Source organism: Cherax quadricarinatus, chromosome 13 (genome assembly GCF_038502225.1).
Source record: "Cherax quadricarinatus isolate ZL_2023a chromosome 13, ASM3850222v1, whole genome shotgun sequence".
Lineage (NCBI taxonomy): Eukaryota > Metazoa > Arthropoda > Malacostraca > Decapoda > Parastacidae > Cherax > Cherax quadricarinatus.
In genome coordinates this window covers 24556872-24584710 of record NC_091304.1, presented here as the reverse complement: position 1 = coordinate 24584710, position 27839 = coordinate 24556872, and the positions used below count along the sequence as shown (strand labels likewise).

The window sequence follows — 27839 nt, the reverse complement described above, 5'->3', positions numbered from 1 at the left end:
GGGGCAACTGATATATCAGGTCATTATTTAGTCGTAGCTACAGTTGGAGTAAGAGGTAGATGGGACAAAACGAAAATGTTAACAGCAAGAAAGAGGAAGGTGAAAGTGTATAAACTAAGGGAGGAGGAAGTTAGGATGAGATATAAGCAACTCTTAGCAGAAAGGTGGGCTAGTACAAATATGAGTAGTGGGGAGGAGTGGGGGTTGAAGAGGGTTGGAATAGTTTTAAAAATTCATTATTAGAACATGGGGGAGAAGTTTGTGGCTATAAAAGGGTGGGTGAGGAGGAAAGAGGAGTGACTGGTGGAATGATGAAGTAGAGGGTGTGATAAAAGAGAAAAAGGTAGCTTATGAGAGGTTTTCACAAAGCATAAGTGTTATAAGAAGAGTAGAGTATATGGAGAATAAAAGAAAGGTGAAGATAGTGGTGAGAGAGTGCAAAAGGAGAGCAGATGATAGAATGGGAGAGGCACTCTCAAAAAATTTTGATGATGAAACTAAGAAAAAGTTTTGGAGTGAGATAAACAAGTTAAGAAAGCCTAGGGAACGAATGGATTTGTCAGCTAAAAACAGAGTAGGGGAGTTAGTAGATGGGAAGATGGAGGTACTGGGTAGATGGTGGGAATATTTTGAGGAACTTTTAAAAGTAGATGAAGAAAGGGAGGCAGTAATTTCATGCACTGGCCAGGGAGGTATACCATCTTTTAGGAGTGAAGAAGAGCAGGATGTGAGTGTAGGGGAGGTGCGTGAGTCATTACGTAGAATAAAAGTGGGTAAAGCAGCTGGAACTGACGGGATCATGAAAGAAATGATAAAAGCTGGGGGGATATAGTGTTGGAGTGGTTGGTATTTTTGTTTAATAAATGTATGAAAGAGGGGAAGGTACCTAGGGATTGGCAGAGAGCATTCAAATTCAAATTCAAATCCAATTCAAAGTTTTTCTCTATAAGGATTACAATGCTGAGTTTACAGAATTTGGTTATTGTGTGGTTTACATGTAGTAAAATACTAATTACAGAGGGGGCCACTAGAACACCTAGCATGGCTAGGCATTTCAGGCAGATTTAGATTAATTCTTAACTTTAAAATATTACAAATTATGAGGTAAGTTGGTATTATGGCTAAGTGACTAAATACTAGTTTGTGAGTTTAGCAATGTGAATGCTTTTGTTTTGGCACAATACATAGTTTCAGTATTGGAGTATCACAGGCCAACTTATGACTAGTTAGGATTCATTATTTTAAGATTGAGATTGATATTTCTGTTTATGGTCAAATGGGTGAGTGAGTGTAAGTGTGAACCACAAGGTGGTATTCGTGTAATGAGTTGACGGGGTGTGTCAGGGAGATAAGATGTTTTCTAATGGTAGTTTTGAAGGTGATGAATGTGTCTGCAGTTCTAGAGTTTTCAGGTAGGGTGTTCCAGATTTTAGGGCCATTGACATACATTGAATTTTTGTAAAGGTTTAGTCGGACACAGGGAATGTCATAGAGATGTTTGTGTCTGGTGTTATGCCTGTGGGTTCTGTCACAACTATCAAGAAAGCATTTTAGGTCAAGGTTAATATTGGAATTTAAGGACCTGTAGATGTAGATTGCACAGTATTAAGTGTGGATGTACTGAACAGGGAGTAAGTTTAGATCTATGAAGAGTAGGGGGGTGTGTTTCCAGGGATGGGATTTAGTGATTATTCTTACTGCAGCTTTTTGTTGGGTTATTATTGGCTTTAGGTGTGTTGCTGCAGTTGATCCCCAAGCACAAATAGCATAGGTGAGGTATGGATAAATGAGTGGTATAGTGTGAGAAGGGCATTTTGCGGCACGTAGTATCGTATCTTGGAGAGGATCCCAACCGTTTTGGATACTTTTTTGGTTATGTGTTGGATATGGGTGCTGAAATTCAGGTTGTTGTCGAGGTAAAGGCCTAGGAATTTGCCCTCATTATGTCTGGCAATTAGTGTGTTGTCGATCTTAATGTTAATTTGCTCAACTCCTGCTCTGCTACCAAACAAAATATAGTAGGTTTTGTCAGTGTTAAGCGAAAGTTTATTGGCTGTCATCCAAGTCGATATTTTGATCAGCTCCTGGTTAACAATTGTGTTGAGGGTGGCAAGATTAGGGTGAGAGATGACATAAGTCATGTCGTCAGCAAAGAGAATGGGGTTCAGGTGTTGGGATACATTTGGAAGATCATTGATGTATATCATTCCTGTATATAAAGAGAAAGAGGACAAAAGAGACTAAAAATTATAGGGGAATAAGTTCATTAAGTTGTAGGTAGTAGGTTGGAAGACAGCAACCGCCCAGGGAGGTACTACCGTCCTGCCAAATGCAAAACGGAATCCTGTAATTGTTTTACATGATGGTAGGATTGCTGGTGTCTTTTTTGTCTCTTAAACATGCAAGATTTCAGGTACGTCTTGCTACTTCTACTTACACTTAGGTAACACTACACATACATGTACAAGCATATATATACACACACATCTGTGTTTTCTTCTGTTTTCTTTCTAGTTCTTGTTCTTGTTTATTTCCTCTTATCTCCATGGAAAAGTGGAACAGAATTCTTCCTCCGTAAGCCATGCGTGTTGTAAGAGGTGACTAAAATGCCGGGAGAAAGGGCCTAGTAACCCCTTCTCCTGTATAAATTACTAAATTTAAAAAGAGAAACTTTCTTTTTTTTGGGAGGAGGCCACCCTGCCTTGGTGGGATACGACCGGTTTGTTGAAAAAAAAAAAAAAGTTTATTGAGTATACCAGGAAAAGTGTACAGTAGGGTTATTATTAAAAGGATTAAAGGTAAGAGAGAGAGTAGGACTGCTGATGAGCAAGGAGGTTTTAGTGGGTAGGGGATGTGTAGATCAAGTGTTTACATTGAAGCATATATGTGAACAGTATTCAGATAAAGGTACGTTAGTTTTCATTGCATTTATGGATTTAGAAAAGGCACATGATAGTGGATAGGGGAGCAATGTAGCAGATGTTGCAAGTATTTATTATTTATTATCACACTGGCCGATTCCCACCAAGGCAGGGTGGCCCGAAAAAGAAAAGCTTTCACCATCATTCACTCCATCACTGTCTTGCCAGAAGGGTGCTTTACACTACAGTTTTTAAACTGCAACATTAACACCCCTCCTTCAGAGTGCAGGCACTGTACTTCCCATCTCCAGGACTCAAGTCCGGCCTGCCGGTTTCCCTGAATCCCTTCATAAATGTTACTTTGCTCACACTCCAACAGCACGTCAAGTATTAAAAACCATTTGTCTCCATTCACTCCTATCAAACATGCTCACGCACGCCTGCTGGAAGTCCAAGCCCCTCGCACACAAAACCTCCTTTACCCCCTCCCTCCAACCTTTCCTAGGCCGACCCCTACCCCGCCTTCCTTCCACTACAGACTGATACACTCTTGAAGTCATTCTGTTTCGCTCCATTCTCTCTACATGTCCGAACCACCTCAACAACCCTTCCTCAGCCCTCTGGACAACAGTTTTGGTAATCCCGCACCTCCTCCTAACTTCCAAACTACGAATTCTCTGCATTATATTCACACCACACATTGCCCTCAGACATGACATCTCCACTGCCTCCAGCCTTCTCCTCGCTGCAACATTCATCACCCACGCTTCACACCCATATAAGAGCGTTGGTAAAACTATACTCTCATACATTCCCCTCTTTGCCTCCAAGGACAAAGTTCTTTGTCTCCACAGACTCCTAAGTGCACCACTCACTCTTTTTCCCTCATCAATTCTATGATTCACCTCATCTTTCATAGACCCATCCGCTGACATGTCCACTCCCAAATATCTGAATACGTTCACCTCCTCCATACTCTCTCCCTCCAATCTGATATTCAATCTTTCATCACCTAATCTTTTTGTTATCCTCATAACCTTACTCTTTCCTGTATTCACCTTTAATTTTCTTCTTTTGCACACCCTACCAAATTCATCCACCAATCTCTGCAACTTCTCTTCAGAATCTCCCAAGAGCACAGTGTCATCAGCAAAGAGCAGCTGTGACAACTCCCACTTTGTGTGTGATTCTTTATCTTTTAACTCCACGCCTCTTGCCAAGACCCTCGCATTTACTTCTCTTACAACCCCATCTATAAATATATTAAACAACCACGGTGACATCACACATCCTTGTCTAAGGCCTACTTTTACTGGGAAAAAATTTCCCTCTTTCCTACATACTCTAACTTGAGCCTCACTATCCTCGTAAAAACTCTTCACTGCTTTCAGTAACCTACCTCCTACACCATACACTTGCAACATCTGCCACATTGCCCCCCTATCCACCCTGTCATACGCCTTTTCCAAATCCATAAATGCCACAAAGACCTCTTTAGCCTTATCTATATACTGTTCACTTATATGTTTCACTGTAAACACCTGGTCCACACACCCTCTACCTTTCCTAAAGCCTCCTTGTTCATCTGCTATCCTATTCTCCGTCTTACTCTTAATTCTTTCAATTATAACTCTACCATACACTTTACCAGGTATACTCAACAGACTTATCCCCCTATAATTTTTGCACTCTCTTTTATCCCCTTTGCCTTTATACAAAGGAACTATGCATGCTCTCTGCCAATCCCTAGGTACCTTACCCTCTTCCATACATTTATTAAATAATTGCACCAACCACTCCAAAACTATATCCCCACCTGCTTTTAACATTTCTATATTGGAATAATAGGTATATTGGAATAATAGGTAGTACGTTACTAAATGTTGTAAAGAGTTTTTATGAGGATAGTGAGGCTCAGTTTAGGATGTATAGAAGAGAGGGAGATTACTTCCTGGTATAAGTAGGTCTTAGACAGGGATGTGTAATGTCACCATGGTTGTTTAATATATTTATAGATGGGGTCGTAAAAGTAGTAAATGCTAGGGTGTTGGGGAGAGGGGTGGGATTAAATTATGGGGAATTAATTACAAAATGAGAGTTGACACAGTTACTTTTTGCTGATGATACTATGCTTATGGAGGATTCTAAAGAAAAGTTGCAAAGGTTAGTGGACGAGTTTGGGAGGGTGTGTAAAGGTAGAAAGTTGAAAGTGAACATAGATAAGAGTAAGGTGATGAGGGTATCAAATGATTTAGATAAAGAAAAACTGGATATCACATTGGAGAGAGGGAGTATGGAAGAAGTGAATGTTTTTAGATATTTGGGAGTTGACTTGTCAATGGATGGGTTTATGAAGGATGAAGTTAACCATAGAACTGATGAAGGAAAAAAGGTGAGACAAAAAATTTTATCCATGGAGGCAAAGAAGGGAATGTACAAAATATAGTGGTACCAACACTGTTATATGGGTGTGAAGCTTGGGTTGCAAATGCTGCAGCAAGGAGGCAGCTGGAGGCAGTGGAAATGACATTTCTAAGGGCAATGTGTGGTGTAAATATTATGCAGAGAATTTGGAGTGTGGAAATTAGGAGGAGGTGTGGAGTTACTAAAAGTATTAGTCAGAGGGCAGAAGAGGGGTTGTTGAGGTGGTCTGGTCATTTAGAGAGAATGGATTAAACTAGAATGACTTGGAGAGTGTATAAATCTGTTGGGGAAGGAAGGTGGGGTAGGGGTCGTACTCAAAAAATTTGGAAGGAGAGGGTAAAGAAGATTTTGTGGGTGAGGGGCTTGAACTTCCAGGAAGCATGTTAGATAGGAGTGAATGGAGACGAATGGTTTTTGGGACCTGACAAGCTGTTGGAGTGTGAGCAGGGTAATATTTAGTGAAAGGATTCAGGAAAACCAGTTATTTTTATATAGCCAGACTTGAGTACTGGAAATGGGAAGTACAATGACTGCACTTTAGAGGGGTTTGGGATATTGGCAGTTTGGAGGGGTATGTTATATATCTTTATATATGCTTCTAAACTGTTGTATCTGGGTGCCTCTGCAAAGACAGTGATTATGTGTGGGGATTTTGTTTCTTATTAGGTCATCCTGCCTCAGTGGGAGACGGTCGACTTATTAAAAAAAAAAATGCCCTAGGATGTAAGTTAGTAGACAGCAACCGCCCAGGGAGGTACGCTACCGTCCTGCCAAGTGAGTGTAAAACGAAAACCTGTAATTGTTTTACATGATGGTAGGAGTGCTGGTGTCTTTTTTATCTGTTTCATAAACATGCAAGATTTCTGGTACATCTTGCTACCTCTACTTACATTAAGGCCACACTACACATGTCTGTACAAACATATATATACACATCCTTCTGAATTTTCTTCTATTTCTCTTACTAGTTCTTGTTCTTATTTATTTCCACTCATATCCATGGGGTAAGTGGAACAGAATTCCTCCGTCAGCCATGCTTGTCATGAGAGGCAACTAAAATGCCAGAAGCAAGGGGCTAGTAACCCTTTCTCCTATATATATTATTAAACGTAAATGGAGGAACTTTTGTTTTTTACTTTTGGGCCACCCCGCCTCAGTGGGATATCATCGGTGCGGTGAATGATGATGATTACTAAATGCAAAAGGAAGAAAAATTTCTGTTATTTCTTTTTTTGGGTAATTCTGCCTTGGTGGGAGATGGCCAGTGATATAAATAAAATTATCCTTAATTAAATATAAGAGAGATTCCATTTTCCAGGTAATCCACAAATTGGAGATTCAACTAGATATTTAAACACTATGGGTTAGTTATACAGCCTCTCCTCACTTAGCAACGTACTCGTTTACTGACGACACAGACTTATGCCGGGCTCTCTAATCAGCATGCATACCAAAATAATGTATATTAAGAGCTAATTTCTTTTATTCTTTTTATTACAATATACAGTATATGTATTACTGTATAAACATTTAAAAAATACCAGATATGTTATAAATGGTGCAAAGGTGACATTAAAATATCAAAGATGGTTAACACAAACCCATTACCATTATAGTATGCTCCTCACCTAGTGATGAATTCGTTTACCAACATGGTCTTAGAAATGGAACTCCGTCGTTAAGTGAGGAGAGGCTGTAAATTGTTTCATTAATGCTTTCGTTCAATTACTATTATCAACTCAAATAAATGTTGCACAACAGAATCATGATTTTTGTAAAATTTACCTGTTGTCTGTGTGAAGTTCGGATTGTCGGTGTGGGCTGGCTTTGGACCAAATTTATTGGTCATGTGGGGACTTCTTGTGTAGCGGAACCCAAATCCACAGCCTTTCCAAAAACGCACCAGAATCCAGTTATTTTGAGCCCAGGCACGATTTTCATAAGGCTGGAGTAAGTTACGAACCATTTGTTGCCGACTGAGTTAAAAAACAATTTTTTTTTTAATTAATTTTACAAAGTGAAACATTTTCGATTTCAATATAATCTTTGAGTGAGTATATATCACTGGGACTAAGTGACTTAACACCTGTCTATAAAAAAACACTTGTGAAATGCAGGAAATCTTGCTTAATGGAATGTGTCGCATAAGAACTTGCTGTACAATATAACTATTGTATGCCAATAAAGTGGTACAGGTATATAATTCACAGAAGAATAAAAGGACATTTATACAAAAATTACTATTTTACCTTCCAAAGTTATACACAAGAGAAAACACTTACCTCGCCTCTGGCATATTTTCCAGGGCAGTCAGAGTTGTCTGGTGACAAACAAAACCTGCGAGGGCTTGGATAAGGGAATCTTTGCTATCAGCATACACAATTCTCGAGTCACAGAAGTGTAATGCAAGGAACTCTCCCACACTTGTGAGAAGACACTGAGAGCCTACAAAAATTATAAAATAGTATAAGAAAAATCATACCATTGACAACTCTAACCGTTAACACATGAAATTAATTCCTCTTTTCTGACCCCTAAGATATTTTCGTCATTAGAAGAGAAAATGTCTTTCTAATTTTAGCCAAGACCATCATAAAATAATACACCTTAAAGCAACTTCAACACCAATATTCTGTAGGTTTTTAAAAGGGTTAAAATTAATTATCAGAACATTCATTAACAGTATTTTTAATACATTTACAAGCTTAACCAATGTCATCTAAATTATTTACAACACTAGACCAGATTTGAAATGGCTTCATAAATCAAGTAGTGTGTAACTCTTAATCAAAGAGCCTTGTCAGTCATTTCTTTTAAATGCATAGAAACTACATACCAAAATTTGTAAGGTAAGTGGACACAAGAGCAACGAACAAGACATTTATTATGGCCATGTTTCATCTTCACTTGTTAGGAAATTTACGAAGCTAATACAGCACAAGGACACAAGGTATACAAAGGAAACAAGATGAGTTGCAAAAATTGGGGAATAATCATGAATTTGTAGTTGTAGTAGAATGAAATGGAAAGATGCCAGCTAAGTGATTAAGGAACCAGAAACCTTAAGACTAAAATACATGTACTTAGAAGTAGAATTAATCTCCCTTTAAGAAACTGTTACAGAGAATGAAGGTAGCTTCATTTTCTCTGAAATACTGAATTAGAATGAATCCTCCTTAAAACAAGAGACCTTGCCATCACCTGATAATAACAAATCACTTCCATAACTACTACTACCACCATTACTCTACTACTGAGTACCTCACTTTGTTACTACCACTACTCTACTACTGTGTACCTCACTTTGTTACTACCACTACTCTACTATTGTGTACCTCACTTTGTTACTACCACTACTCTACTACTGTGTACCTCACTTTATTATCTCTCTTTATACTGTTTGTATTGGCTTGACAGTGCTTCCAGCAAGTAAAATCCAGTTACAATAAATGTCTCATTAGCTGTTGATGCCCATTTACCATAGTCAGCAATTTTACCAATAATTATATATGACAAAACTTACTTAATATACTCTCTGGAGGTACTGTGAAATAGAGTCGCAATGCTGTACACATTTCAGTTAAACTTTCTATGTAGAAGTCTGGCACAAATCCAAATAATTCCCCTTCACTGGAAGCAGCCTACAAAAGAAAGCAAAATTGGAATTCAATGTTATTTTAGTGTTTATAAAGTATACAATATTTTGTTTCTTAAAGTGGAGCTGTTGCACACTGAGACCTAAAATGTTGAAAAAAAAAAAAAGTATAGTACAAACAGAAATGCTCATGCCACTTACTTTGAGTGTTGAGAGGATAACCTGCATGAGAGATACCAGGTGAGAGTACTTCTCTGTAGAGTGGATGGCTGCTATCACCCATGCCTGTTGCCTGGCCTGCTCCTGCAGCTTATTCATAAAGACATCCCTTGATCCAATAAGCTCTTTCAGCTGACTTGTACTTGAACCCTAATGCATATAAAAATTATAATTAATGAATGTAAACAGCAGTTTATTATGTTATGCTTAAAACACACCTGTCATATTTCAACATGCTATGAGTATGTGGCCATGCTGACAAAGAGACTACTAGCTTTTCAGATAAAAGTAATTTGTATGAATTCTTAAATACAGTGGACCCCCGGTTAACGATATTTTTTCAATCCAGAAGTATGTTCAGGTGCCAGTACTGACCGAATTTGTTCTCATAAGGAATATTGTGAAGTAGATTAGTCCATTTCAGACCCCCAAACATACACGTACAAACGCACTTACATAAATACACTTACATAATTGGTCGCATTCGGAGGTGATCGTTATGCGGGGGTCCACTGTATATTGATTGTATGTTAGATGAGTTGGGTTTTACACAGCAATCTCATGTGTATGCTTGCAAATGGTCAGCAGGGCATCTCACTGCATTTTAGTTTCTTTGCCTTAATTTTTCTTTGAGTGGGATTTTAATATATATATGGTAATGCTAGCCAGCCTATTCATACTAAAGGTGATTTGAAATCATAAAGTTTTGTTTTAGAGGTATTCAAAAGTACTGAATTTGGGGGAATAGCACCCAAAGGAATTTAAATACCTTTTTATTATGAGAAACTTATTGTAAATCGCATACAAATATGTTACATTAAATTTTCTCAAAATGCATCCTGTGTAATACAAGGATGAAGTGCAATACTGTACAGTACTAGGAATAATGTACAAATTATTGAGAAATCTTACACAAATAACCTACACATAGGAGAATGAAACTTATGACTACATTTCAGTCCGACCTGGATCATAAGCATTTAGATCTCATAGACTTTTTCAATAAATGGGAAATATATGAATAGTAATCAGACTGGTGTGCATCATCTTCATTCAACTACAGTGGACCCTCGGTTATCGGCCTAATCCGTTTCAGAAGGTAGGCTTAAAACTGAAATGGCCGAAAACCAAAACAATATTTCCCCATAAGAGTTAATGTCTAGAGAGTAGGTTGGTAGACAGGAACCGCCCAGAGAGGTACTACCGTCCTGCCAAGTGAGTGTAAAACTGAAGCCTGTAATTGTTTTACATGATGGTAGGATTGCTGGTGTCTTTTTTTTCTGTCTCATACACATGCAAGATTTCAGGTACGTCTTGTTACTTCTACTTACATTTAGGTCATACTACGCATACATGTACAAGCATATATATACACACCCCTTTGGGTTTTCTTCTATTTTCTTTCTAGTTCTTGTTCTTGTTTATTTCCTCTTACCTCCATGGGGAAGTGGAACAGAATTCTTCCTCCGTAAGCCATGCGTGTTGTAAGAGGCGACTAAAATGCCAGGAGCAAGGGGCTAGTAACCCCTTCTCCTGTATATAATACTAAATGTAAAAGGAGAAACTTTTGTTTTTCCTTTTGGGCCACCCCGCCTCGGTGGGATACGGCTGGTGTGTTGAAAGAAAAAAGAAGAAGAATTAATGTAAATACAATTAATCCATTCCAGATATCCAAAAATACAGTGGAACCCCGAGTTTCGAACGCCTTGACTATCGTATGTTTCGAGTATAAATTGATTTTTCTGGCTCAATTTTGTACCGAGTTTCATACTGTGCTCCGTGTTTAGTAACACGTACCAGACCTGTCCGCGCATGACCGCGTCCCCTGCACAGGCGACATGAGCCAGTCTGGCTTTGTTTGTGCTTGAGTGAACAATAACCTGTGCGCTCATCCAAACATTTCACAATTAATTCATTGTGTTTGGTGCTTGTTTATTAAGTGCAACTGTGAAATAAGCTACCATGGGCCCAAAGAAACTTCCTAGTGGCACCTCTGTGGTAAAGAAAGTGAAGAACACCATAGAAGTGAAGAAGATAGTACAAAAATACGAGAGTGGAGTGCAACTTGTGGAGCGTGCCAGGATATACAGTGGAACCTTAAATATCAAACTGCTCCCAACTCAACCAATTATGTAAGTGTATTTTTGTAAGTGCTTTTATAAGTGTATTTTTGAGGGTCTGAAAGAACTTATCTAATTTACATTATTCCTGATGGGAATAAATTTGTTCGGTAACGGCACTCGAACAGCCGTCTGGAATGAAGAAAGTTCGATATTTGAGGTTCCACTGTATAGCAAAAGCAAATCAACAATCGCTTCTATCCTGCGAAGAGAAAAGAAATCAAGGAAGCTTATGTTGCAAAAGGTGTTGATGTGCTAACCAAAAATAGATCAAAAAATAGTCGAAGAGGTTGAGTCGTCGTTGCTGGTTTGGATCAACAATGTGCAATGTGGAATAGGGTGCATGCATTTGCTGAAAAGTATCACCCTGACCAAGCTGAAGCAAGCCATCTCTGCAACAACTTCAGTGACAGAGCCATGTCCCATTTTAGGGAAATCTTAAAGTGGCACCAGACACAGAGGACTGTGGACAATTATTTTGTGACACAGGGGTCCAGTGACTCTCAAGCTGGTCCTAGTGGCATTAAAAGACAAAGAAGGGAAGTAACCCCAGAGAGAGCTTAGATACCTTAACTTACTTTCTACACCGTTAATGCTAGACTTTATTGCTGGCTGGCGCTATAGCCTTTATCGACTCCTGCTGCTTTAGTATTGTACATATTGTAGAATCACTGAATCACTGAAGAAGGCACATTCTCCCCTCTCTCTTCTTCCTTCACTTTCATACTTTGTTAGGAGTTATTTCATGAATTCTATCATGTTTCTCACTTTCTTTGCCAAAGGGCTGGCACTAGGAACTTTCTTTGGGCCCATGGTGGCTCAATCAATAACCACAAAATGTTTGGATGAATGCGAAATGTTTGGATGAATGCACGGAATCTTCCTCACTCACCCAGACACACAGCCAAACTGACTCATGAGCGCAGCGGAGCGGCAGGTGGACGCGTCCAATACGGCTGATCTCTGAAATAATGGCTGATAACCGGGATAGAATTTCAGCCAAAAGAGTGGGCGAAAACCGAATTGGCCAATATCCGGAACGGCTGATAACCGAGGGTCCACTGTACCAGGTTACTCATATTTTTTTTTATTATTATTAACACATTGGCTGTTTCCCACCAATGCAGGGTGGCCCAAAAAAGAAAAACTTTCATCATCATTCACTCGATCACTGTCTTGCCTGAGGCATGCCTACACTACAGTTATAAAACTGCAACATTAACACCCCTCCTTCAGAGTGCAGACACTAATTCCCATCTCCAGGACTCAAGTCTGGCCTGCCGGTTTCCCTGAATCCCTTCATAAATGTTACCTTGCTTACGCTCCAACAGCATGTCAAGTCCTAAAAACTATCTGTCTCCATTTGTTCCTGTCTAACACGCTCACACATGCTTGCTGGAAGTCCAAGCACCTTGCACACAAAACCTCCTTTACCCCATCCCTCCAAGCCTTCCTAGGCTGACCCCTACCCCGCCTTCCCTCCACTACAGATTTGTATACTCTTGAAGTCATTCTATTTCATTCCATCCTCTCTACATGTCCAAACCATCTCAAAAACCTTTCCTCAGCCCTCTGGATAATGGTTTTGGTAATCCTACACCTCCTCCTAATCTCCAGACTACAGATTCTCTGCATTATATTCACACCACACATTGCCTTCAGACATGACATCTCCACTGCCTCCAGCCTTCTCCTTGCTGCAACATTCATAACCCATGCCTCACACCCATACAAGAGCATTGGTATAACTATACGTACTCTCATACATTACCTTCTTTGCTCTCATGGATAAAGTTCTTTGTCTCCACAGGCTCCTCAGTGCACCACTCACCTTTTTCCCTCATCAATTCTATGATACAGTACTCATATACAGTGGACCCTCAGTTAACGCCTGCATCGGATAGCGTCAAAATTGGATAACGCCTCGCTTTGGCATAAAAAAATTGGCTTGGATAACACTTAAAAACTCGGTTAGGAGCTTTCATCCCGAATGTGTCTGCACTGCGCCTTGAGTGGGCCCGGACAGTCACCCCGTGTACCAGCCAGTGTGCCACTGTTTACAAGCCAGAGGATGATTCCATGCGTACATGCAATATATTTTGTATTATTCCAATGTTTTTAGTGCTTGTATCTGCTAAATAAGCCACCATGGGCCCAAAGAAAGTTTCTAGTGCCAGCCCTGTGATAGAGAAGGAAAGAAACAATAAAATTCAAGAAAAAACCCATAGCAAAGTACCAAAGTGGAGGAGGAAGAGAGAAGGGTGAATGTGCTTTCTGCAGTGATTCAGTGATTCTACGTACGATATGTACAATACTATAGCAGCAGGTATCAATAAAGGCTATAGTGCCAGCCAGCGATAAAGTGTAGAAAAAAACACGAAAGTAACTTTCTAATGTTGTTGAATGTGTACTGGGCCACTGAACATACACCGGCCTGCTACGTATCTTCCACCGCTCTAAACCTCTGCCAGCATTTCCTCCAACAAACTAATTAAACTAACATCTCCTCCAAGGTAAGTGTAAATATAAAAGTGTAAATATAAGTGCAAATATAAAAGGACCCCAATGGAAATACGCAAGTCACTCTGACTTTTTTGGGTTATTCTACGTACTTTACACATATGCTGCTATGTATGATAATCTATGTATGTAACTGTATTTGTGTATACCTGAATAAACTTACTTATTTATAAATTAAAATGTAAATATTTCTTATTTATAAATTAAATTGTAAATATTTCTTATTTATAAATTACATTCATATATTGTTTGTGGATAGTGGTGGTGGCAGAAGCCTGTCCGGCTTCTCTCAGTGGCCATTATAAACCCAACAACAACACTTCCATCACTTATCCTCACATACATTATGACATATTTTATTCATTCTAGAGTATATATCATGTTTCTACGTTATTAGATGAATTGTGATAATTAAATAAGCCTTAGAGATGATATTAGCGTCATATTGAAGCATAATAAACTTGCCTTCCTCTCGCCTCCTACATGCCTGCTACACTCCCTGCATGTCTGCTACACTCCCAGCATGCCTGCTACACTCCCAGCATGCCTGCTACACTCCCTGCATGTCTGCTACACTCCCAGCATGCCTGCCACACTCCCTGCATGTCTGCTACACTCTCAGCATGCCTGCTACACTCCCAGCATGCCTGATACACTCTCTGCATGCCTGCTACACTCCTGCATGTCTGCTACACTCCCAGCATGCCTGCTACACTCCCAGCATGCCTGCTACACTCTCTGCATGCCTGCTACACTCTCTGCATGCCTGCTACACTCCCTGCATGCCTGCTACACTCCCAGCATGCCTGCTACACTCCCTGCATGCCTGCTACACTCCCAGCATGCCTGATACACTCTCTGCATGCCTGCTACACTCCCAGCATGCCTGCTACACTCCCAGCATACCTGCTACACTCCCAGCATGCCTGCTACACTCCCAGCATACCTGCTACACTCCCTGCATGCCTGCTACACTCCCTGCATGCCTGCTACACTCCCTGCATGCCTGCTACACTCCCTGCATGCCTGCTACAATCCCTGCATGCCTGCTACTCTCTGCATATCTGCTATACTCCATCAAACTAACTACGTAATTAAACTAACATCTCCTCCAAGGTAAGTGCAAATATTTCTTATTTATAAATTAAAATGTAAATATTTCTTATTTATAAATTACATTCATATATTGTTTGTGGATAGTGGTGGTGGCAGAAGCCTGTCCGGCTTCTCTCAGTGGCCATTATAAACCCAACAACAACACTTCCATCACTTTCCTCACATACATTATGACATATTTTATTCATTCTATAGTATAGATCATGTTTCTATGTTATTAATATTGTTTATTATGTCATATTAGATGAATTGTGATAAATAAATAAGCTGTAGAGTTGATAATAGCATCATATTGAAGTACTATTCTGCCAAGCCTCCTGACAGCAGGAATGGATTGATTGGATTTCCATTATTTCTTATGGGGAAAATTAATTTGGTTAAAGGCTAAATCGGTTAAAGCCTAGCTCTCTGGAAAGGATTAAAGGTGTTTACTGAGGGTCCACTGTATGCTGTATTAAATTTCTCAGCAGATTTTTTGTGACAATTTTTCATCCTGTTATTGTTACTTATACCATAATTTTTCTCATTAAATTATTAAATTTATTAATATGTCTTCTCAGACTACTGGTGACATTAATATTATTTCCCAAAGATCAGTGATGCCACAAATATTACCTACACAGGCCAGTGATGTCACAAATAATACCTTCACATGCCAGTGATGTCACAAATATTGCCTTCATAGGCCAGTGATGTCAAAAATATTACCATCACAGGCCAGTGATGTCATAAATATTACTTTTACATTTCTTCTTTCTTTTAACACATCGGCCATCTCCCACCAAGGTAGGGTGACCCAAAAGAAAGAAAAATGCAAAATGAAAGAAAAAACTTTCATTATCAGTCAACACTTTCACCATCACTCATACATAATCACTGTCTTTGAAGCGGTGCCCAGATATGACAGTTTAGATAGTCACTCCAAACTGCCAATATCCCAAACCCCTCATTTAAAGTGCAGGCATTATACTTTCCATTTCCAGGACTCAAGTCCAGCTATCCAGTTTTACACTCCAACGGCTTGTCAGGTCCCAAAAACCATTCGTCTCCATTCAATCCTATCTACCCTGCTCAGGCATGCTTGCTGGAAATCCAAGCCCCTCGCCCACAAAACCTCCTTTACCCACTCTCTCCAACTTTTTCGAGGATGACCCCTATCCAGCCTTCCTTCCCCTACAAATTTATACGTCCTCCTAGTCATTTTACTGTGTTCCATTCTCTCTAAATGACCAAAACACCTCAACAACCCCTCTTTAGCCCTTTGACTAATACTTTTAGTAACTCCATACCTCCTCCTAATTTCCAAACTACGAATTCTCTGCATAATATTTACACCACACATTGCCCTTAGACAGGACATCTCCACTGCCTCCAGCTGCCTCCTTGCTGCAGCATTTACAACCCATGCTTCACACCCATATAAGTGTTGGTACCACTACATGTCAGTGCAAATTTTCTATCCTATCACAGACAAAGTTCTCTTTCATCTGGTTGCTAATGCTACAAATTCCCTTTCTTCCCTAATTAAAGTGGAACGTCCACTTACGAATGCCCCACCATGCAAACTTTTCAGGATACGAATAGTCATTCGGTCGATTTTTGCTTCTGGATACGAATGAAATTTCAGGATGCGTACTTCCCCCTCAAGGGAGGTTCCTTAAATAAATAAATAATTTATTTCTTTGCAAAGGTTACAATGTGTGTTTACATAATATGACTGGAGCAAAGAAAGCCACCATCATACCAAGGCATTTCAGGCATACTTAACCTAATACTTATAGACTATGTACTGAAGTCTAGACAGGTGAAAAGCAGTAGTTACCAATGTTCTGCTGATGGTGGTGCCAACTACTGGCAGTCTTTTGAAGTTTCTCCTTGTGTTAGTATTATTATTATTATTATTATTATTATTATTATTATTATTATTATTATATTGTATTATTATTATTATTATTATATTGTATTATTATTATTATTATTATTAGTATGTATGTGGTGTGGGGCTCTTGATCTAGGAAACTGGATCTGTGTTCCAGTTCCCTAAATTAAGCCTGAATACCTTCCATCCCCTCCTCCAGACAAGCACTTCCACATTACAATAAAAATAATAATAATAATAATAATAATAATAATAATAATAATAATAATAATAATAATACATATAATAATATAATAATAATGTACTATAATAATAATTATAATAATAGTGGAATAAGAATCTTTCCTCCGTAAGCCATGCGTGTTGTAAAAGTCAACTAAAATGCCAGGAACAATGGGCTAGTAACCCCTTTTCCTGTAATAATTACTAAAAAGAATAAGAAGAAGCAAATTGTCAAAGTAGGAAGTCTGAATGCACGTGGATGTTGTGCAAATGTTAAGAAAGAGATGATTGTGGATGTTATGAATGAGAAGAAGCTGGATGTCCTGGCTGTGAAACTGAAGGGGGTGGGAGAGTTTTAGTGGAGAGGAATAAATGGGATTAGGTCAGGGGTTTCAAATAGAGTTAGAGCTAAAGAAGGAGGAGCAATAAGAGGGACTATAAATGTATTAATTCAAGGATTATGTAGAGTAAAATAAAGGTTGGATGTGAAAAGTGGGTTATAGTAAGCGTATATGCACCTGGAGAAGAGAGAAGTGTAGAGGAGAGAGAGAGATTTTGGGAAATGTTGAGTGAATGCGTGGGGAGTTTTGAACCAAGTGTGAGAGTAATGGTGGTTGGGGATTTTAGTGCTAAAGTGGGAAAAAATGTTGTGGAGGGAGTAGTAGATAAATTTGGGGTGCCAGGGGTAAATGAAAATGGGGAGCCTTTTAATTGAGCTATGTGTAGAAAGAAGTTTGGTAATAAGTAATACATATTTTATGAACAAGAGGATAAATAAATATACGAGGCATTATATAGCACATAATGAAAGTAGTTTGTTAGGTTATGTATTGGTGGATAAAAGGTTGATGGGCAGGCTCCAGGATGTACACGTTTATAGAGGGGCAACTGATATATCGGATCATTATTTAGTTGTAGCTACAGTGAAAGTAAGAGGTAGATGGGAAAAGAGGAAAATTGCAACAACAAGTAGGAGGGAGGTGAAAGTGTATAAACTAAGGGAGGAGGAAGTTCGGGTGAGATATAAGCAACTATTGGCAGAAAGGTGGGCTGGTGCAAGTATGAGTAGTGGGGGGGTTGAAGAAAGTTGGAATAGTTTTAAAAATGCAGTATTAGAATGTGGGGCAGAAGTTTATGGTTATAGGAGGGTGGGTGCAGGAGGAAAGAGGAGTGATTGGTGGAATGATGAAGTAGAGGGTGTGATAAAAGAGAAAAAGTTAGCTTATGAGATGCTTTTACAAAGCAGAAGTGATATAAGAAGAGTAGAGTATATGGAGAGTAAAAGAAAGGTGAAGAGAGTGGTGAGAGTGCAAAAGGAGAGATGATAGAGTGGGAGAAGTACTGTCAAGAAATTTTAATGAAAATTAAAAAAAAAAATTGGAGTTAAACAAGTTAAGAAAGTCTAGGGAACGAATGGATTTGTCAGTTAAAAACAGAGTAGGGGAGTTAGTAGATGGGGAGATGGAGGTATTGAGTAGCTGGCGAGAATATTTTGAGGAACTTTGAACACTTTCAGGGTCTGTGCCATAGATCTACGGCTTTAAGTTCAGGGTCCACACCGTAGATCTATGCCATGAGCTCAGCTCACTCTGATAAGCTGTAAGTGGAAAATTTGGGCCTAGATATGAGAGAATACATCTATGTGGTATGTGTGCACCACATAAAACAAATCCTGCAGCACAGTGTATAATGAGAGGAAAAAAATTGAGACTGTGATTTTCGATTAAAACAGCGACTTTGCAGCAGTGTTTTTTTCATATGTTTTTTATAGTTATATTTGCAATTTCTTGGTCTCATTTGATAGAATGGAAGATATATGACAGAAGTAGAGATGATTTTGATTGGTTTTAGTAATGGAAATGGCTTGAAATTGAGCTCAAATTAGCAGAAATGTTAAATTTTTGTCGATGTTCAAGATTAAACAAATGACCTCACACGTCTAATACACACCAGCTGGTGGGTCTAATATACATTCACAAATGTGGTGATGATATTTATACAATTATTACAATATCGCATAACAGTAATCTTCTATTTTTTGGTTTGAATAAAAATTCATTATGTGAATAAAAAATCAAAATGGAATTCATTTGTAAAGCCTAAAAACATAACTAATGAACAGAGGAAATGTTAGTTTAGTGCCAGGAATGCCTGCATTGTTTATTCTGGACCCTATTTTGAAATTGGAATATTAAATTGGCCAAACTACCAATTTCCAATCACTTTATTTTGTAGTTGAAACAGTTGAGTGGGCGATTTCTTGTGCTCAATTGAAAGAATAGAAGTAATACCAGTGAAATAACTAAGAATTTGGTCGACTGGAATAATGTAATTGGCCTAAAATGGGAGCAAAGTCGGCAAAGTCGCCGACTCGTAAATATGGCTGACACATCAAAATTCGCCAGAGCATAATTTCGCCAATTTTCCATCAAATTTCATACTTTTTGTTTTATTATCTTCAGAAAAAGATTCTCTACCATTTCATAAGAAAAAATAACAAAATTTTTTTTTGAAAATTCTTGGACTCTGGTGCACACTTTGAAATTTGGCCTCTGGACCTTGAAAGGGTTAAGTGTCGAAGAAGAAAGGGAGGCAGTAATTTCATGCACTGGCCAAGGAGGTATACCATCTTTTAGGCGTGAAGAAGAACAGGATGTGAGTATGGGGGAGGTGCATGAGGCATTACGTAGAATGAAAGGGGGTAAAGCCGCTGGAACTGACATGATCATGACTGAAATGTTAAAAGCAGGGGAAGACATAGTGTTGGAGTGGTGGGTATTTTTGTTTAATAAATGTATGAAAGAGGGGAAAGTACCTAGGAATTGGCAGAAAGCATGTATAGTCCCTTTATATAAAGGGAAGGGGGACAAAAGAGATTGTAAAAATTATAGAGGAGTAAGTTTACTGAGTATACCAGGAAAGTGTACAGTTGGGTCATAATTGAAAGAATTAGAGGTAAGACAGAATGTAGGATTGTGGATGAGCAAGGAGGTTTTAGAGTGGGTAGGGGATGTATAGATCAAGTGTTTACATTGAAGCATATATGCGAACAGTATGAAACAGGTGGTAAGTTACTAAATGCTGTAAAGAGTTTTTATGAGGATAGTGAGGCTCAGGTTAGGGTGTGTAGAAGAGAGGGAGACTACTTCGCGGTAAAAGTAGGTCTTAGACAGGGATGTGTAATGTCACCATGGCAGTTTAATATATTTATAGATGGGATTGTATATTTATAGATGGGGTTGTAAAAGAAGTAAATGCTAGGGTGGTCGGGAGAGGGGTGGGATTAAATTATGGGGAATCAAATACAAAATGGAAATTGACACAGTTACTTTTTGCTGATGATACTGTGCTTATGGGAGATTCTAAAGAAAAATTGCAAAGGTTAGTGGACGAGTTTGGGAGTATGTGTAAAGGTAGAAAGTTGAAAGTGAACATAGAAAAGAGTAACGTAATGAGGGTATCAATTTTTTTTTTTTTTTCCAACAAGTCGGCTGTCTCCCACCGAGGCAGGGTGACCCAAAAAAGAAAGAAAATCCCCAAAAAGAAAATACTTTCATCATCATTCAACACTTTCACCACAATCACACATTATCACTGCTTTTGCAGAGGTGCTCAGAATACAACAGTTTAGAAGCATATACGTATAAAGATACACAACATATCCCTCCAAACTGTCAATATCCCAAACCCCTCCTTTAAAGTGCAGGCATTGTACTTCCCATTTCCAGGACTCAAGTCCGACTATATGAAAATAACCTGTTTCCCTGAATCCCTTCACTAAATATTACCCTGCTCACACTCCAACAGATCGTCAGGTCCCAAGTATCATTCGTCTCCATTCACTCCCATCTAACACGCTCATGCACGCTTGCTGGAAGTCCAAGCCCCTTGCCCACAAAACCTCCTTTACCCCCTCTTTCCAACCCTTTCGAGGACGACCCCTACCCCTCCTTCCTTCCCCTATAGATTTATATGCTTTCCATGTCATTCTACTTTGATCCATTCTCTCTAAATGACCAAACCACCTCAACAACCCCTCTTCTGCCCTCTGACTAATGCTTTTATTAACTCCACACCTTCTCCTAATTTCCACACTCTGAATTTTCTGCATAATATTTACACCACACATTGCCCTTAGACAGGACATCTCCACTGCCTCCAACCGTCTCCTCGCTGCTGCATTTACCACCCAAGCTTCACATCCATATAAGAGTGTTGGTACTACTATACTTTCATACATTCCCTTCTTTGCCTCCATAGATAACGTTTTTTGACTCCACATATACCTCAACGCACCACTCACTCTTTTTCCCTCATCAATTCTATGATTAACCTCATCCTTCATAAACCCATCCGCCGACACGTCAACTCCCAAGTATCTGAAAACATTCACTTCTTCCATACTCCTCCTCCCCAATTTGATATCCAATTTTTCTTTATCTAAATCATTTGATACCCTCATCACCTTACTCTTTTCTATGTTCACTTTCAACTTTCTACCTTTACACACATTCTCAAACTTATCCACTAACCTTTGCAATTTTTCTTTAGAATCTCCCATAAGCACAGTATCATCAGCAAAAAGTAACTGTGTCAGTTCCCATTTTGAATTTGATTCCCCATAATTTAATCCCACCCCTCTCCCAAACACCCTAGCATTTACTTCCTTTACAACCCCGTCTATAAATATATTAAACAACCATGGTGACATTACACATCCCTGTCTAAGACCTACTTTTACCGGGAAGTATTCTCCCTCTCTTCTACATACCCTAACCTGAGCCTCACTATCTTCATAAAAGCTCTTTACAGCATTTAGTAACTTACCACCTATTCCATATACTTGCAACATCTGCCACATTGCTCCTCTATCCACTCTATCATATGCCTTTTCTAAATCCATAAATGATTTAGATAAAAAAAATTGGATATCAAATTGGGGAGGAGGAGTATGGAAGAAATGAATGTTTTCAGTATATGTGGAGACAAAAAAATGTTATCTATGGAGGCAAATAAGGGAATGTATGAAAGTATAGTAGTACCAACACTCTTATATGGGTGTGAAGCTGCAGCGAGGAGGAGGTTGGAGGCAGTGGAGATGTCCTGTCTAAGGGACAGGAAAGTGGAAATGTGGAAATTAGGAGGTGTGGAGTTAATAAAAGTATTAGTCAGAGGGCTGAAGAGAGGTTGTTGAGGTGGTTTAGTCATTTAGAGAGAATGGATCGAAGTAGAATGACATGGAAAGAGTATAAATCTGTAGGGGAAGGAAGGAGGGGTAGGGGTCGTCGTCAAAAACGTTGGAAGGAAGGGGTAAGGGAGGTTTTGTGGGAGAGGGGCTTGGACTTCCAGCAAGCATGAATGAGTGTGTCCGATAGTGAATGGAGACGAATGGTATTTGGGATCTGACTAGCTGTTGGAGTGTGAGCAGGGTAATATTAATGAAGGGATTCAGGGAAACCAGTTATTTTTATATAGCAGGACTTAAGTCCTGGAAATGGGAAGTACAATGCCTGCACTCTAAAGGAGGGGTTCGGGATATTGGCAGTTTGGAGGGATATGGTGTGTATCTTTATATGTATATGCTTCTGAGCTGTTGTATTCTGGGCACCTCTGCAAAAACAGTGATTATGTGTGAGTGAGGTAAAAGTGTTGAATGATGATGAGAGTATTTTCTTTTTACAGATTTTCTTTCTTTTTGGGTCACCCTGCCTTGGTGGGAGATGGCCGACTTGTTGAAAAAAAAAAAAAAAATAGACGGCTTCAAAAGGCTGTCAGTGAATACCACAACAATTCGAGAGCAGTTATGGCTGCCTCCACTTGCCACACAATGACATATTTTATTAATTCTAGAGTATATATCAGGTATCGATGTTATTTCTATTGTTTATTATGTCATATCAGATCAATTGTGATAGATAAATAAGCCATAGAGTTCACATTAGCAATATATTGAAATGTATTTTTCCTGCCTCTGAGAGCAGGAATTCCACAGGAACGGATTAATGGCTTTTCAGTTAATTTAAATGAGGAAAATTGACTCTGCATACGAACAAAGTCAGGGAACGGATTAAGTTCATACGCCAAGGTTCCACTTTATTTATAAAGTTTCTCCTTGATTCTATGTATCTAGTATTTAAGTAAATAGTTACCACAGATTAACAAATCACATTTCCACTTCTAACAAAAGGTACAAAATAATTTTTTTAAGATGAACTCTTTACCTTTTCTCTGCAGTACTCTAATTTTTTATCAATTTCTAAGACATGTGTTATATTATCATTCATGGAATCTCTCTGTGCTGCCACTTTCCCAAGCTGCTTGTGTGCACCAATGTGGTACAGCAGAATAATCCCATCAAGTAGGTGGAGGAGGGAATCACGCATCATTCTGGAGTTTCCACTGTGGCTAGGCTTGTCTTCTATATCTCCAGGAGTAACGTTGACAACTCTCATGCCACTGTCTATAGAACTCTCTCCTGACACTAGTGCCTTACCCAACACTGCTCCTGCAAAAGTTAAAAAAAAAAAAAAATTTGTAGTGGTACATGTATTATACTTGTATCATAATTTAACCCTTTGACTGTCGAAGGGCCAAATCCTGAAGTTGCTTCTGGTGTCGCAAAATATTCGAAAAAAAAAAATTATTTTTTCTTATGAAATGATAGAGAATCTTTTCCCGATTGTAAAGACACCAAAAAAACGAAATTTGATGGAAAACTGACGGAATTACGCTCTCGCGAAGTTAGCGACTTCGGCGATATTTAAAAATCAGCAATTTCGCCCACTTTGAGCCCTATTTTCGGCTAATTCCGTTATTCCAGTCAACCAAACTCATAACTATTTCTTCAGAACTCTATTTTTTCTATCGATTGAGTACAAGAAACTGCCCATTTACCGATTTCAACTACCCAATAACATGGTCAGAAATTTGCAATTTGGCCAATTTCACGAAAATTAAAAAATACGACAATTTCAAAATAAGGTCCAGAATGAACAATGCAGACATTCCTGGCTCTAAAATAACATTTTCTTTGTTCATCAGTCATGTCTCCAGGTCCCTGTGATATTACTCTTGCTTTTTATTTTGAAATTTTATTCAAACAAAAAATAGAAGATTTACTGTTATGCAGACTACTGCAATACTGTAATAATTGTAAAAATTACATCAACCCATTCATGACTGCGTATTAGAATGGCTATTTGGACATTTATTGGACAATGACATCATTTGTTTACTTTTGAACATCGGCAAAAATCAAACATTTCCTGTACTTTGTGCTCCATTTCCAGGTTCTTTTTATAGTAAAATTAATCAAAATCACCTCCATTTCTATAATATAGTTTCCATTCTATCAAATGAGACCAAGAAAACGAGAATACAACCACAAATACTATACGAAAATAGACCACAAAGTCGGCATTTTAATTAAAAAAAACGGTCGGAGTTTTTTTTTTCTCATTATGCACTGAGTGCTCCAGGATTTTTTTTATGTGGTGCACACTGACCACACAGACCCATTCTCTCACATGTGGGCCTACTAGCTTTCTCCTGCCTGATTTGAAGCCGCTAGAATTTATGAGTATATATACGTCAAACATGGTACCTCACAAACGTATATATACGGCCGCGACAGTCAAAGGGTTAAGTTAATATCTGTGGGTTTTTTTCAGTTACAACACAATTGTGTGGAACTCTTCCAGTATTTTCAGGGTGTCCTCAGGAAGAAGAAAAGAAAACCAACCTGATGTTGAGGGCTCGTTGTTGTGTATAATTTTCATATCTTCTGCAGAACTGACACCAGCTGTTGCATTGTCTAATTCACTTATTACCTGTAAAATCAAAATGTACAAGTAAAAGCAATTATGGAATTAGAAGAATATGTGGAAGAAAAGAAAAGAAATAAAACCCAAAACAAAGAGAAAACAGAATAAGAAAATAGAACAAGAAATTAAGAATAAAAAAATAAACGATGAGGATGCCAGAGTCAAGAGACTAAAACAATTATTTTCAACTATCCCAACCAAAATACTTTTGAGAGTTATATCCCATCTTCATATTAGAATTTTTTACTGTTTACACAAGACATTATTTAAATTACATATAGCTGTTTTTTTACAGAAAAATTAGCTCAGAGTTACTAAGAAATTGTAAGCTCGAACACCAAGAATGAAATCTGCTCTTTAGTTGGGAATCCCATTTTCCCCTTTGTATTACAAAATACAGATTAACAATAACTTGTTCTGACCTTAGAAGTATCTGCATGACTGACTGGGAGGGCTTTGGCCAACTCCTTTTTCAGAGTCTTCATTAGGTGAGATTCAAGCCCACCTAGCCGATGTGTATCAAAGTAATTAATGGATCTATCATAGAAGAGTCGAGGTGGGATTATAACTTCAGCTTCCCGAGCCTCAATTTTCCACAGCTCATGGAAGATAGTCAGAAGGCGATGGAAAAGGCAAAGAATGACTGGAAGTGGTGTGTATCCAACAACAGGTACCTTTAACAAATACATAAAACAATTCACACAGAAAGTAGAGATGCATAATTAATATAATCAATTGTAGTGAATAAACCACTTTTAATATTTCAAAGAAAAAATACAGAACTGCTTAAACCAAGATTAAAGTAAAATGTATCAACAAAAAGCATTAAACTATCAAGATCAGAGATCACATACGATTCTGAAATTGCTTCCTTAGAGTGAAAAAATTGACAACTGCTTATATGCACTGTACATTAATGTATGAACTACATATGAAATATCACCCTGACTTGGTGGGCAATGAATGATGTATTAAAAAATTAAAAATATAATTTTTTTTTTCAACAAGTCGGCCATCTCCCACCGACGCAGGGTGACCCAAAAATAAAGAAAATCCTCAAAAAGAAAATACTTTCATCGTCATTCAACACTTTTACCTCACTCATACAAAATCACTGTTTTTGCAGAGGAGCCCAGATACAAGAGTTTAGAAGCATATATAAAGATATATGACATATCCCTCCAAACTGCCAATATCCCAAGTCCCTCCTTTAAAGTGCAGGCATTGTACTTCCCATTCCCATTTCTGGCTATATAAAAAAAAAACGGTTTCCATGAATCCCTTCACTAAATATTACCCTGCTCACACTCCAACAGCTTGTCAGGTCCCAAAAACCATTTGTCTCTATTCACTCCTAACACGCTCATGCACGCTTGCTGGAAGTCCAAGCCCCTCACCCACAAAACCTCCTTTACCTCCTCTCTCCAACCTTTTTGAGGACGACCCCTACCCCGCCTTCCTTCCCCTACAGATTTATACGTTCTCCATGTCAATCTACTTAGATACATTCTCTCTAAATGACCAAACCACCTCAACAACCCCTCTTTAGCCCTCTGACTAATACTTTTATTAACTCCACACCTTCTCCTAATTTCCACATTCCGAATTTTCTGCATAATATTTACACCACACACTGCCCTTAGACAGGATGTCTCCACTGCCACAAACCACCTCCTTGCTGTAGCATTTACACCCATATAAGAGAGTTGGTACCACTATACTTTCATACATTCCCTTCTCTGCCTACATAGATAACGTTTTTTTTTTGTCTTCACATATACCTCAACGCACCATTCACCTTTTTTTCCTTCAACAATTCTATGGTTAACTTCATCCTTCATAAACCCATCCGCTGACAAGTCAGCTCCCAAATATCTGAAAACATTCACTTCTTCCATACTCCCTCTGTCCAATGTGAAAGTCAATTTTATCTAAATCAGTTGATGCACTCATCACCTTACTCTTATCTATTTATTTATTTATTTATTTATTTAGTAATTTGAGCATACATACATAGGTACAAAAAAATACAGGTAAGAGCAGCATGCCAAAGCCACTTATATGCATAGCATTATGGGCTGGCTTAAAATTAACTTAAGATTAACTAAGCAATGATGAAATCAGTGATAAGACATTATTGTAAACAGATAACTATAAAGCACAAATGAGTATTACAAAGACAGGTCATATGGTTGCATGCATTGCTGTACATTCAGTCGAATGGAGTATTCTGTTAGATTGGGTTTTAGGTTTAACATTTATGTGATATAATTGTGAGAAACATTTAAGATATACAATTTATAAGGTTCAGTTATTCAGTATTTATTTGGTTTTGGGTGAGTAAGTGATCTTTGAGAAGAGACTTGAATTTATAAACAGGTAGTGTTTCTTTTATATTTACAGATAATGAATTCCAGATTTTAGGGCCTTTTATGTGCATTGAGTTTTTGCATAGCGTGAGATGGACACGAGGAACATCAAAGAGTGATATGTGCCTTGTGTTATGGTCATGTGTTCTGTTGAGGTTGGCAAGGAGATGTTTGAGGGGAGGGCTAATATCAGAGTTAAGTGTTCTATGTATGTAATAGGTGCAATAATAAGTATGGATGTTTTGTATGGTGAGTAGGTTGAGTGTTTTGAATATTGGTGGAGTGTGCTGCCTGTAGTGAGAATTTGTTATCATTCTAACTGCAGTCTTTTGTTGGGTAATTAGTGGTCTGAGATGGTTAATTGTTGTTGAGCCCCATGCACAAATTCCATAGGTGAGAAAGGGGTATATAAGAGAGTGATATAGGGCCAGGAGGGCTGACTGTGGAGCATAGTACCGTATCTTCGATAGTATGCCTACAGTCTTGGAAATTTTCTTAGAAATTTGTTGTATATGTGTATGAAATCTGAGTCTATTATCAAGGTGGATTCCTAAGAATTTTCCCTCTGTTAGCTTTGTGATAGGTGATCCGTTTATCATTATGTTAAGAGGGACATCTGTTGCTCTGTTACCAAACTGAATTAAGTAGGTTTTTGTCAATGTTTAGTGTAAGTTTGTTAGTCCTCATCCAG

At 38.5% G+C, this 27839-nt stretch overlaps 1 protein-coding gene across 4 annotated transcripts in view; it reads right to left on the bottom strand.

Annotated features, from left to right (window-relative positions):
* The window catches only part of LOC128688516 (Kip1 ubiquitination-promoting complex subunit 1), a 152971-nt gene that overhangs the window by 69198 nt on the left and 55934 nt on the right, over window positions 1-27839 (bottom strand). For all 4 annotated transcript variants that reach the window (XM_070084592.1, XM_070084590.1, XM_070084593.1 and 1 more), the window contains exons 13-19: window positions 25202-25453; window positions 24698-24785; window positions 23178-23461; window positions 9082-9249; window positions 8809-8926; window positions 7568-7730; window positions 7071-7261 (exon numbers count right to left, since the gene is read on the bottom strand). In XM_070084592.1, the coding sequence (XP_069940693.1) occupies window positions 7071-7261; window positions 7568-7730; window positions 8809-8926; window positions 9082-9249; window positions 23178-23461; window positions 24698-24785; window positions 25202-25453 (1264 nt within the window). The remainder of the gene's footprint in view (window positions 1-7070; window positions 7262-7567; window positions 7731-8808; window positions 8927-9081; window positions 9250-23177; window positions 23462-24697; window positions 24786-25201; window positions 25454-27839) is intronic.